The 13,834-nt window shown below is 38.2% G+C and overlaps 1 protein-coding gene across 1 annotated transcript; it reads right to left on the minus strand.

The window, feature by feature from the left end:
* Positions 1-416: 416 nt before the first annotated feature.
* Positions 417-9,236, minus strand: LOC116260929 (protein ALTERED PHOSPHATE STARVATION RESPONSE 1). Its single transcript, XM_031639473.2, has 4 exons — positions 7,241-9,236; positions 5,693-5,847; positions 5,300-5,523; positions 417-1,704 (listed from the first exon to the last, which is right to left on the minus strand). The coding sequence occupies exons 1-4, from the start codon at positions 8,436-8,438 to the stop codon at positions 924-926; spliced, it is 2,358 nt and encodes a 785-aa protein (XP_031495333.1). The 5' UTR covers positions 8,439-9,236; the 3' UTR covers positions 417-923.
* Positions 9,237-13,834: the final 4,598 nt, after the last annotated feature.

Genomic DNA, 13,834 nt, shown 5'->3' on the forward strand with positions numbered 1-13,834 from the left:
CTTTCTTCATATATCACCCCTTGTCAGACGATGCAGAGGCAGAGCCACGTGGGCATGTGTGGTCAGTTGACACCACAATCAAAATAAAAATAATGTATGAGACTTAACATTTTTGGTGCGTTATGCCATTATGTTGTGTTAAATATTAATAAATACCCATTACTATATTTATGCCTAACATGTTTTCTTATAAAAGACACGCTTTTCTTGATTTTTTCTCTCTGTCTTATATTTTTCATTTTTAACATCACAATAGATTTATGACTTTTAATATGCATATATAACCATTTTAGCGTGGGCTATACATTATAAATTTTGTAATATGCACTTTACAACATTAGCATCAAGTTGCATCAACCTGTATCTATGACAATCTATAAATGTCTGGATGCCTGATGTACAAATATACAGTGCGGTGAGCAAAATTTATGAAGGACCTTCAAAAGAATGTTCGCTTAATACAAAGAAATATCAACTGCCAGCATTTTTATCTTCCCTCTCTTCTATCAAACACATGCAGAGGAAAGTCGTAAAACTAATGACGAGTACAAATAAACGGAAAGAACATAAGCTATACATGCCTTCAGGACACTACGACAATGATTAAAGCTGAACTTACATGTGTCAAAACAGTTCTGGTTAATGAATGAATAGCTATACTGCTGTACACAGGGTTTATCCTAATGTTGAATATGTGCACTGAATCAACCTGAAAGGGCCAGCCATCCTCCAACAACCTTGCTCCCCAAAAACTGGCACCATCAACCTGCTCAACAGAGGCCATGCTACAGTGATAACCATCTACGGCTACACATCACCGCTTCTGATCTGCTCCTTGATGACCGAAGAAGCGAAATTGACCATTGCTTCAAAGATCTTCACCAAGGTAATTTTTAAAACACCACAGCGATAACCATCAATAGCTAAGCATCACCGCTAGTTGGGATTCTGATCTGCTCATAGCCCTTGATGACTGAAGAAGCGAAATTGACCATTGCTTCAAAAATCTTCACCAAGCCAATTTTTAAAATAGTAAAAGCACCAGATTGAACTTGCCGGACCAGCTCTGCATGCTTGAGTTCCTCTTCCTCCAACCTTTTTTTCATTGCATCAAGTTCCGTCCTTCTATACTGCAAGGAAGTTTCATCCTCTTTTGTAAATGAAATGGTCAACTTTTCTGGCAGACCTTGGGCATTAGGAATCCTACTTTCCTCCTGCAATAACCTTGCTCTTTTGTCTAGGTCCTTTGAGAGGTACTGGATCTCCCGACTTTTTCGCTTCTCCTCATCAAGCTGCTCCCAAAGTTTATGTATGTTTGCAACGAAGGCATTGACAGCTTCTATCACATGGCTCTCAGAAACGTCTTTCATCAATTGATACCAATCATTGCAAATCACAAATACTGGTGGCGCACCTACTCTGCCTGGTGAAAAAGGGGCAACTCCATCTGCTGTCACTTCAGGTTTTTCATCTATGCATTTTCTTAACCAATCATTCAAGGTTTTAACATATGCCCTCTGAGCATTCATCCAGTTGACAAGACTGGAACACCAACTTGAAGCCCCACGTTCTAGTTGCATTGTTGCACCCATTGCACAGTCGCTTGAGCTAAACCTCGATATCACATCCAGAATTTTACCCTCCGAAATAGCTTGGAGCTGCTTCTGGTGACATGCTAACATGACTTTCCACATTCTTATCATCCTGCATCGTAACCACATTCTTGTGAAGAGGTAAAAATGACTCAATTCTATCAGTTTGCAATAAAAATCTCAATCCATCTGGAAGCAACAAATCATAAAACTAATAACAAGGAATCATCACAAAGAATAAAAATGAAATAAGATAAAACGGGATCAAGATACCAATCAAAGTCTGGATCTGTTCATCATCAAGCATCAAACTTGTCATACACGAAATTAAATGAACTGATACAAATCTAGAATTTGAGGACACTGCCATATCAAGAACTTTGGTTTGTCAAGAGCAAAGATTGATTTTCCTCTCCCCCATAAATATCATAGCATTGTGCAAAAAGCCCAGTGACATAAAACCACAGAATGTTATCAGGTGAAGTTTATCATCATTCAACCAAGGATTGCAGTAGGCAAAGTCTAATACAACAAACAGTTCCTTGCATAATCTCAGACTTGGTTTGTGCTAGAATTTGACCAATTGATTCATATTAAAGGTTAGAACTTTCATAAGATGGTTTGGGTTTGAGATGTTTCGACCCATTATGGAACATGAATGTGCATGTATAATGCAGTTTTGGTAAATTATGTCAATGCATTCAATTAGGAAACAAGTCTAGAAATAGAGTGTAGTTCAGTCTCTTTTTTCTAAGATTCATTCATCAGTAATAGTTAGAAAAGCTCAGAGGAGAAAAAAAAATGGGACAACAAACTTCTAAGCAAGGTGCATCAATAACAATGAACAAATATATCACCATGCTTCCATGTTATTATATTTCTTAATTCACGCACAATGCTCCAACAAGGAGGCAATATTTCTTTGACATGTTAATATAAATTTCGTTGAGTAGCGCCAAGAGATAGGCGCACCAAGGCAAGACGAGGTGATTTAGGTGATATAAAAACAAGATGGAAATTGCAACACTAAATGTTACAGGCAAATCTAACCATTTCTTTATATAAAAAACTCTTACCAGATAATTTATAACAGAATAACATCATATTCAATGATAGATTCAAAAAATTATTTCTTTTCAGATCAATGCTCATTATTGTTTTTTATGGAGCTGGAGCATACAAAATAAATTAATATAATCTAATGAGCCCATAATATATCAATTATGAAAACAGAAGGGACATAAATCTGCAATATATTTCACCACAATTTCAACAGGCCTTTTATCATGATATCGTGGTAATGTCTTCCGTGCCAGTGGTGATTCAACCATTAGACACAGTGACGACTTTCTAGGTGCTAATTCTTCATCTACGATTCTACAAACTTTGGAATTACCTGGTCAACATTATTTAATGGCACAACAATATGTTTATGTAGCTAAGACAGTGGAGAAGGAGATGCTACTTCAGGAAGTTGCTCAAAACTCAAAAAGGATACAGACGGCTTACTAGATGCAACCTATGTCACACGGCACGGTACCGGTATGGGTACGTTCGTGGGTATGGCGGGAGTGCGGCGTTGACCGCACCGGGTGCGGTCAACGCACCCACAGGCATTTTCGACCGTTTTAAGACTCGGTCAAAGTTGATCGAGTCTATAGTTGTCTGATTTTAATTAAAACGTTTTTGCGATTTTAACTTTTAAAGGATGAATTTAACGTTAAATTGCTCGAACCCTACCTTTTTCGTTCCATTTCTGTCGTTCCACTTCCATCTTCACCCGACGAACGGCAGGCAACGGCAAAGGCAAGCGGCGTCCGACGACGGTATTAGCTTTTTTTTCATCGTTTTCTCCATTTCTGAAACACGGTGGTTGTGCGTGGTCGACAGACGATGCTTTTCTTGCCTGAGCCTTCCATCGTCGCCGTTTTTCTGAATCCTATGTTCTGTTCCTCGCCTGCAATGCTTTTCCCTCTTTTTTTGTTCGTTTTATTTTTCCAGAATCATCTTTTCTGTTAGGCCCCTGCAGCCGGTTCCCTCTTTGAAGCATCTGTATATTATGTTGTTCGTTTTATGTTGTTCTTGTCTGAAATGTTGATTTCACTCTCTTTTTCGAGTGGGTTCTTCTGTTTGTCGCCTGAAGTCGGTTCCCTCTTTGAAGCATCTGTATATTATGTTGTTTACAATCAACTTTTTTGTTTGTTTATGTCGTTCGTTTCTAAAATGTGTTCATTTGGATCATGATTTATGAATATAATATTTTGTTTGTAATTTTTTGACATATATATGTGTCAATATGTTATTCTGTTTGAATTTTATATATATATATATGTGTGTGTGTGTGTGTTCTGTTTGAATTATATATATATATAATGCCGCGTGTGTGTACGGCCGTACCCCCGCACCCAAATTTTTTGAAAATGGTCCGTACCCGTACTCGCACCGATACCCGTACCGGCACCCGTACCCGTACCTATGTGACATAGGATGCAACTTGAAATCCCTCAATCCACTATGAATTATACATTCACATAAAAAGCACCTCAATGTGTTCTGACTGATCATGACTTTACAATGCAACCATGCAAGGTCATTTCCATGTTGTTCCTTTATAATATCTGACATTAAAAATACATTAGCAACTGGCAATATAACACATAACTTGTTAAAGAAATCAATATGAAATTATTCAACTTACTGAAAAAAAATATTATAGGAAGTTATAGATAGAAAACAAAAACATTGATATTGAAAATATCATATAAATGAAGTTTCTAAGGTTAATCAAATGATCTAAATAACCTATTACAAATTTATCAAAATAAAAGATAATAAAGCCCATTCATGTGAAAATAAGAAGATGCAAGTCCATCATCATCTAAATAGAGAGGTACAACATATTCTTCATTGGTTTCTGGAAAATTGACTTTTTTTTTTTCAGTTCACCGATTTCCCTCTTTCTCTTTGGTTCTTTAGTTTGTCCATCTTCTTCCATGAACAAATACTTGGGTGGCTGGGCCTACTGTGCCTTTAGGAGTTTCACTTGCATTATGAGCATCATCCTTCCAAAGAGAAAAATCATACTTTCTTCATCACTTGGCCAATGGCCATTCATCACGTTCTTCAACTCTCTTAATATATTGAGATCAATGACCTTTTCTCTTCATACTTTTTTTCTCCATCCTTGGCTGTATGATACAAAGACTCCACTACTTATATTGAAACTTATTTTTTATTATATGGAGTTGCATAGAGTCAATTAACATATAAATTATAAAGCAATTAAATAATTAATTTTGATTTTAAATTAATGAATTATGGACAAAAAAGGAGACTGAATTTTTACCATCTCAAAAGTGCTTCAATTTTATCCACAACTAAAAATGCACTCCATGTGAGGCCTAACACTTGAATTGCAAAGTTTGGGGACTACATACAACCAAAACCGAGCATAATCCACCAATATGGCTATCAAAATGAAAAAGAATCATATTGGTTCTATAGATGTACAAAAACATGGCCGCATGAGCATTGGGTTCAGATATTGAAATGAGACTAAATTAAACAAAACTAGCAATTGTGAACAGAAATTTGAAAATGACATATGCTCTGAACCTATCTACACCCAGAAAATATATACATGTCCCAACTTCACATATATGAATTAGAAACAAAAGAAACAAATCTTATAAAATAAAGTTCCATACCCTTGAATGAGTTTAGTAAGTTCAGATTGCAACTGATTATCCCTTAACTTGTGAACCTTATTTGACATGGCATCAATGGATCTAATAGTAATGTTAATCTTTGTGAGTTCCTTCTTTATTGATGATTGAGTAGCTTGAAGTTTTTCAGGTTCTGCACCTTTCCTGTTCAAGTCCTTCAGTCGCTTGAATTTCTTTTCATAACCCAGTCTGATCTTCTCTTCTTCCTATAACAGCGGAATTCATGAGGACTATGCATAGGCAATCACAAACTTCATTTGTTTAATAGGAAATGATCTTGTTTACACAAAAACTAGATAATAAATTAAGAACACTTCTTAAATGACTTAGGATTTAAAATAAAGAAAACATCTGCATGAGAATAGGAGTGCATACCTTAACTTCCACAAATAGTTTGCTTTCCCATGTGTATATCTTTTCTAGAATTGTCGAAAGCCCATCAACCTTTATTTCCAAGTCCCCACTTGGGTCTTCACTGGTGGATGGCTGCATTCTTGAAGCAGTACTAGAGGAGAACAATGGCATCTTGGCTGACGAAGTGAACAAATCAATAATTAAAACTAAAGTCATTGTTTGGGAGAAAGGGCTGCATAAAATTTGGTAAGTTCAGAATTGCAAAACACAGTTCAAAGAGAATCCCTTAATCTCTTATTACATGGCAGGAGGGCACACAGTTTGTGTGTGTGTGTGTGTGCCCACGAGTGTAAATGATCCCGTTACAACTGAGAGTACATTTGCGTCGGCCCTTGACCAAAGCATAGCAGTCCAGGGCTTCTGTTTGATTCGTAGTCACAAATATTCGTTTTGTGTTCTAAATGACGAGATTTCCTCATGTATAATATGGCACACTTGAAAAAAAAGAAAAAAGAAAAAAGAGGAGAATATGTAATTTAAAAAAATAAAAGATTCTTAAAAATTAGGAAAAATGAAAGACATGAGAAACTAATAAGACAACATCAAAAAATAAGTAGATATAGTAGATAAAAATTAGAAAATGGAAACAAGTAGTTTGACATTAAAAAAAAGTGGGAAAAAAAAACCTAAAATGAAAAAACACGTTTTCAGAGAACACTTTTTTGGCCGACTAATTTTCACATTTTAACATGTTTATTTCAGAAAAGACACGTATTTTGTGACTGTAGTTTGATCTGATTCCAATACACGTGTATGTGTTTTTCATAATCATTTTACTTGAAATTCATTGGATCAAATTGATTATAATTTATGTGAAAAAATTTTGGAACTCTTTTCACCAACTTCTAGTGCAATCCTAGCGATTGGAATTCTCTCCCTAAAAATAAAATTTCCTGGGGACAGAATTGCAATTTTATTTCACCAACTGCTTAATGTGATCCATTTCTCCACTAAGGACTCCGGCATAGGTCAGCCAAAAAAAAACTACACCTTTGTATTCTATATAAATTCTCATGAGAAAAATTTTTGTATTCAAATAATTGGACTCAAGGATTTTATTAAATAGCAACTATAAATTCATCTACAAGCATAGATTAAGCAAATACACCTACAAGTTCGACTTTTGGATTGGTGACAAGCAGTTTTTATTTATTTCTAGGACTGCAAGCATGCATGCGTACAAAATCAAGCAGGGAAGCGGATAGGATATGGTCGAGACAAACATCTGCTTTGACAACAATAAGAAAAGCACAAAGAGAAGAAAGGAAAAGCCAGATAATAACGCGTGAAAAATTACTCTCAAACAAGGCTAGAAACAGACTGTGACATTCATAGTCACCATCTCTCTCATTCTTGGTTCTCAAACACAATACCTCCTTTTGAGGATAGGGACCAACAAACAGAGAAACAGAAAACAGGATTCCATCGTGACTCCCTAAAGAGAAACAGAATGTTAATCAAACCAAGCTAATGTTGAAGACATAAGCAACTAGAATTTGTGCATATTACCTTTGATCAACGTAGTTCTTGGACGATAAGGAAGCTTTCCCACCTCAAGCGTTTTCGAAATCTCTAAACATGATTCAGAAGCCCTTCCAAAGTCTCCATTAATTTCTTTAACAACATCTGATATGTCTCTCGTTCCTTGAGTTACTACGGCCACCAAATCATCTGTCTTTGAGGTGGATTCGGCGTCCTCTGCTGAAGTGACCTCCCCACCAAAGCTCACTCCCTTTTTATGATGTGCGGACAAGGTGGTGCTTCTCGAGCCGCTCGCTTCCGATGATGGGCCTTTATTACTCTTTTCCGGTGACACACTATGAATATGATCATCACTGTCGTCGTCATCGTCTTCGTCATCTTCATCGATCATTATGTGCCCACTGGAGGATGCATTATCACCGCTCAGACCCTTACTTCCATCCACTCCCGACTTTTGTCCTTTCTTTGCTTCATTTCCATCATCAATCTGCGATTCGTCTTCCAAGTCCGGGATCCCCTCCTTCAGCCGGATCTCTGCTGAATCAGGGCTGCTAATGCTCGAATTACGCTTCCCGTAGTAACTGTACACTTCTTCAACTGGCCCAAACGGGTTGAAGAAATCATCCCAAGCAAAGCCAGGCTTCGGAGGTGAAGGAGGCGGCGGAGGCGGTCGCGTCGACGGCCCAACTCCCGGCTCCGCGAACCGCCAGTCAGGCTCCCCCCAAGCCATTGCCTCCGGGGGCCACCAAGGCATCCGTTCCCCGAATACCATCGTCGGAATTCCCATCGACTTAGTGTGGGTCAACATCGACGGCGAGCTCAAAGCCGATGACTCGCGCGCCGGTGAGCTCGGGCCACTGACGCCCCGGGGACTATGCAAAGGTGAGACCGACTCCTCCGAACCGAAACGCAGGTGAGACCCCGAGAGTGACCGCTGCGAAACCGAGTGCGAGATTGACGTCGACGACGAGTCGTTCTTGCTCGAGGATCCCTTCTTCGAGTCCTCGGGAAGTGTGAGGACCGGAGACGGAAGCGCGACGGGGACAAAGCCCTCACTGACGAACCGGTGGAGCGAGTAACCGACGGTCTTCAGGGAGCCAATGTAGGCGGAATGCGCGTTGGCGAGCGCGTACCGGCAGTTGACTGCGGAACGAATCAGATCCCTCCGCTCCCTGCACAGAGTCACCAGCTTCGTCTCGTGTGTCTTCGATGGACCGCAGCCCATAATCAAGGAAACCTAATCGGGCATTCTCCCCCACAGGAACCCCAATCCAGATCGCGCATCCTCCCTCCCATCCAAAAATCCCAACAAAAATCTCCAAAAAGTCACGATAAATCAAACGGAATTCACAACACGCATTCCGAATAACCAAAACCGACAGCCGGAAGCAACAGAATTCCACCGGAATCTTCCGGACACTACCCCAGCTCAGCAAAACAACAGGCGAACAAGCAGAAAAGCAAAGAAAAAAAGTCGGAAGCTCGGGCACGTCTCCTGGCATTCACGACCGGAAGGAAGCCGGAGACGAAGCAGCGGCCGCCGCTTCTTCCACCTTGGCTTCCTTCTCGTTGCCGTCCATGCAGCAGGAAGTCAAATCACGCGCTCACGAAGGGCGTTTCAGGAAACGAGAAAAAGCCGCCCCCAACTCCCGAACGGAAGAACAAGGACGCGGAAGAAGCGGGATTCGCAATCCGCGGCAGGGCAGCGCCTGACGGTGAGGGAATCCGCCGCTCTCTCTCGTCCCTTCCTCGCTCCTTCCTCCTCCTCCCTCCCTCCCATTTTCCGACCCCCCCTTTCACGAAGCCAACGCCATCTCGCTCTCCGACTTCAGGGAAGCCCGCCGGGAAAAGCCACCATGGCGGTTGCTTTGCGGAGACTCAATTACCCTTTTAGCCCTAGGCGCGCAATTTCTGCGCCGGCTCTTCCACACAACTACGAAAACGCCACTCCCTTCCGCTTTCCGTAAGAGAGAGAGAGAGAGAGGGCGCGCGGTTTTTGAGAAGTTCGAAACGAACGCTCTCTGCCTCCACGACGGCCCATTACTGCAAACGCGGCAGCTTTAAAACTTCCCTGTGACGATTTTACGGGATCGCCCTCTCCATTCTTTCAGTGACGAAAATACCCTGCTGAGGGTCTCCGTGGCTGTGGGGCCCGCTTGGGATAGTGGATTTGGACATCGTAGATCGTGTTCCCTACTCCCATTCCAGTGACCTGACCATATCAAAGTTCATTGTTTATTTATTTATTTTTTTTTATTCAGTCATATAGTTTATGATGCTTTAAAAAAAAAAAAAAAAAAGGGTAAACGATTCGAAGCGCATACTGAATTTATGTGAATGATGAAATTGAACAGGAAAACGATATTATAAATAGTAGGATGGATGACACTTTATTGGCGGCATTTGACAGTAAAATTATTTTTTAAACCAATTTATTTTAAAAAATGAAGTGTCCTAATGTTTAATGTTTTATGAACCTTCTTCATTTTTTAGTAGATTATTGGAATAGTAGCAATGAGTTATTGTTACCAAACTTCTATGTGAATTTGTTTCAAATATTAGAATTAATTTCATGCAATATTAGTTTCAGTAGGTACGCTAAAACTTGAGACACTCATAGTTGGCAAACTCGTTTCGGTTCGCCTACAAACTGACTCGCTCCTAACTCAGCCCGACTGCGGTAAAAATACACTTGAATACTCAACCTAATGATCTGATTAGAATCTTACCAACTATGTGCCAAACAACCTATTGATTAGTCTTCTACCGAACAAGTTTAGGGCAAAAAATGACTACTACTTGTTTTAATGCAGCAATTCCTCTGCACCATCATCCGGATCGGACCCGATATTCTTTGAAAATATCGATGCTGTGAATGAGAATTATGAGATGCCATGCACCTTTTTTTTTTTTTTTTTTTTACCAATCCCTGACGGTTAAGTTAAATACGGAAACGTTGTGGGTAAAGCGGTAAATTTGGAAGGGTGAGAGGGTACGTGTTAAAATCATTCCGGATCGGGTCGGGCCACGGCGGCTCGGATCTAAAGAAAGCGTGGAAACATTTATGTACGGAATTAAATGCCGTCCGGTTTCGGGCATTGATGATGGCGACACGTGTCCACGGCATTTTATAATTATATTATGATCGTAAACGGACATGGTTTTTTCAACGGCTACTGCCGACGTGGATCCGTTTCCTACTAATTTTAGAATTGGCCCCATTGAGTTTGGTAGCATTTTTTTTTTTTTCAGGTCGTTGGATTTGATCCTCTTAGTTTGGATTGGAAAATCCTCGCTTGATCCGATGGCCTGAGGATTTCTCACACTTTTTTTGTAATACTTATCTTAGCTTTATAAACATGATCATCTATTAAACAATTCATTCCTCTCTTGTTTTTATTGGGATATTTTTTTTTTGTTTGGTTGGTTCAAATTGATGTACTTCTATTGTTAAATTTGTTAGTTAGAGCTTGTTTGCTTTCAATAAAATGATATAAAGCATGAAAATTCATTCATTAAGATTCATTTTCAGCCATTTGGTGTCTGAATAATCCCAAAGTTAAAAAATTACAAGCATTGTTCATTGAAATTAGAAATTAAAAAGTTAAGATGCTTGTCATTATTAGACTAAAGAAAAAATAAATAATTTTTTTAGTTAGAGGGGTAAATGGGGGTGAATTTGTCAATAATAATGAGGCTTAAAAGATGTGCCAATTGGTCATGTTGCTATAGTAAAGTAGTGGAAGGAAGGTCTGACCAACTTACTTGGAAAATGCATAACTATACTTTTAAAATGAAATTTTAAAAGTTCCATTCAAAAATTTTAATCGCATTTTCAAAATATGCTGCCCATGGATTTAAACCATAAATCAAAAAGTCTTACTTTGAATTCCCCTAGCATCAACCTTCTACCTAATCGGACACACTTTTGATCTCCAAGGACAAACCCATTGGCCCGTTGGAGAAAGAAACGGGGGCAAGAGTCTTAGTTTCTAGTTTTGAATGTCCAAATGAAATGAATTTTGTAAAAAAACAGGAGATTCAACGATCAAACTCGTTTTGAATGTCCAAATGAAATGAATTTTGTAAAAAAACAGGAGATTCAACGATCAAACTCGTTTTGAATGTCCAAATGAAATGAATTTTGTAAAAAAACAGGAGATTCAACGATCAAACTCGTTTTGAATGTCCAAATGAAATGAATTTTGTAAAAAAACAGGAGATTCAACGATCAAACTCGTTTTGAATGTCCAAATGAAATGAATTTTGTAAAAAAACAGGAGATTCAACGATCAAACTCGTTTTGAATGTCCAAATGAAATGAATTTTGTAAAAAAACAGGAGATTCAACGATCAAAGATGTTTTGAATATTCCAAAGTCAAAAAAGCCTTATTTATAGACCCAAATAAACAAAGAACATGAACATCACATTCATGTTGAAAACTTGGAAAAGAAAAAGAACCAAGCATTTGTCCTTCATATGTGAATGACAATAACATATTGTAGACTTTTGTATGTGATTTTTTAAATTTTATATTAAAACTCAATCGTTGAACTGTAACACTCCAAAATTTTAATAAGATTGTGAGGGATCTTCAAGAGCTTATAAATGGATCATTTGATTATCATGGTTTCTAGCCTTTTTTCAGATTGAAGTTGTTAGGGGGCAGTTTGGATGTTCCGAACCAAGAGTCTGAGTCTAATAGTGGGTCAGATTATTATAATAGTATGAGAGCCGGTTCAACATTGACCTAGGGTCTCACACGCGCAAACGTGTGTACCTTAAGGGAAATGGATTGTAAGACTCAAAAAATTTAGTCTCGTATTGATTGTTGTTTTGGTTTCTAACCTATTTGGGGTTAGAGATGAAACCGTTAGGAGACGAGTTTAGATCCGCCGAACTAGGGGTCGGAGCCCAGTAGTGAGTCGAGTTGTTACATAAACTGCACTGTAAACCGCCCGAAAATGCTCGTGATATCGTGCCTATGCCATTGTATTGTCTCAAAAAGAAAAATATATTCATATAAAAAGAAGGCATGGTGTGCACTTTTGTTTAAGTAATTTCCTTTTTTGTGGGGAATCACATTTGAGAAACTTGGTCTTGAATTTCTCTTTGGCTGTAAGAGAACGTGCCCACCTTGATATTGGTAAGGGAAGAACCCACCGTCCGAGTCTCAACCACGTGAAGTTTCATCAAAGTTAGTGATCTTCCTGAGTTCTTTTTCGGTAATAGAGATAACACTCTCTTGGAAAGGAGAATCGGAAGCTACGTGCTCCTTCAAAACGAGAGTGCTTCCCGTGAATCTTTTAGAATAATAGGAATAATATAATATATGTGAGGTTAGGAATATTAGGAATCGATGCGTCATAATAAGGCCAATCATGGCCGGCAAAGATAAGAACCAAAGTATATGAGTTATAAGCAGTTGGAAATAAGATATTTGCAGCTTGTTCAGCCAAATGACTTTTCTAATGTTTTAATTTGGTATCTATGAGTTCAACTAGGAGTTTGTTAACCATGTCTTGCGTAAATGAATCTGAGTATAATATTCGGTTCCTGTCAAGTCAAATCGATTAATTAATGTTTTATACATGGCCAAGAAAGAATTAGACAAAACTAGTCATGTCAATATATCTTATTTGAATCGGATATTCGTTCCAAAAGAATCATATATGGAAAAAAGTTAATATTTGATTAAAAAACCACATCGGATTCAAATTTAGAAAATGACATCCAAACAAATTCATATCGGATATCCATAAATATCGGATCGGATTTGGATTCAGTTTTAAGTCAATTTCTAACTTTAAATAAATATCTTATATTCAATGCAGTTCCATTTTGAAAAGTAGCTAGATTCAATTTAAAATTTAGAATCAGATTCAGATCTGACTTTTCTTTGTTCATATTTGAATATGAATTCAAAACTTAATACGTGAATATCCAATAAAACAAGTATGACTAAAGGTATATATAATTCAAATCTCTCAGTTGACATCCTCAGACAAAACATGACTTCACATAGATTTTCAGATGGTTTTTTATTACCTCATAATTAAGTTATTGGGGATTTGAGATCAATGGATATAAGATCAAACTTAAAATCAGGATTAAGGTAAAGATATAGGTCCGACCTTATGCTCTTAGTATGAAGATAGATGGATGTCTGTATAATCAACAAAAGCATGTCATGCCTTGGATGTAAAATCTAAAGTAATCAAACACTGCCCAGCGATTATTACTTCTTCATCACTCTTTATGCATGACACAACTATGGTATTTGAATTTATGTAACGACTCATTGCCCAGAAAAGAGGTATGAAACATTCCAGGTCCTGGGTTGCTTCGGCATCGATGACAACAATGTACTATTCAACTTAGGTATCGCACCTCACCACTTAACACACAGATGCATAGTACCTACAAAAATAGAACTGAACACTTTTTTGTTTTAATTCCTAGCCTGACCAGCTACGCAACTTGGACTAAAAAAAATTAAGTACACTTTTAATTATTGGGAAAGGATTTAGGTCTACTTTACCTTCAAATTGATTAAGAACACGACACGGTAAGTAATATTGTCCTCGGAACTAGCGCGCCCTTGAAAATAGTCAAAAAC

This window comes from Nymphaea colorata, chromosome 1 (genome assembly GCF_008831285.2).
Source record: "Nymphaea colorata isolate Beijing-Zhang1983 chromosome 1, ASM883128v2, whole genome shotgun sequence".
NCBI classification, from domain to species: Eukaryota; Viridiplantae; Streptophyta; class Magnoliopsida; order Nymphaeales; family Nymphaeaceae; genus Nymphaea; species Nymphaea colorata.

Bases quoted from the DNA above. Each gene is read 5' to 3' on its own strand.
- LOC116260929 (XM_031639473.2), bottom strand. From the start codon at position 8,438: ATGGGCTGCGGTCCATCGAAGACACACGAGACGAAGCTGGTGACTCTG. The intron at 5,848-7,240 runs GTAATATGCACA...TCACTTCGTCAG, and splicing joins AAGAACTACGTTGATCAAAG to CCAAGATGCCATTGTTCTCC. The intron at 5,524-5,692 runs GTATGCACTCCT...CCGCTGTTATAG, and splicing joins AACTATTTGTGGAAGTTAAG to GAAGAAGAGAAGATCAGACT.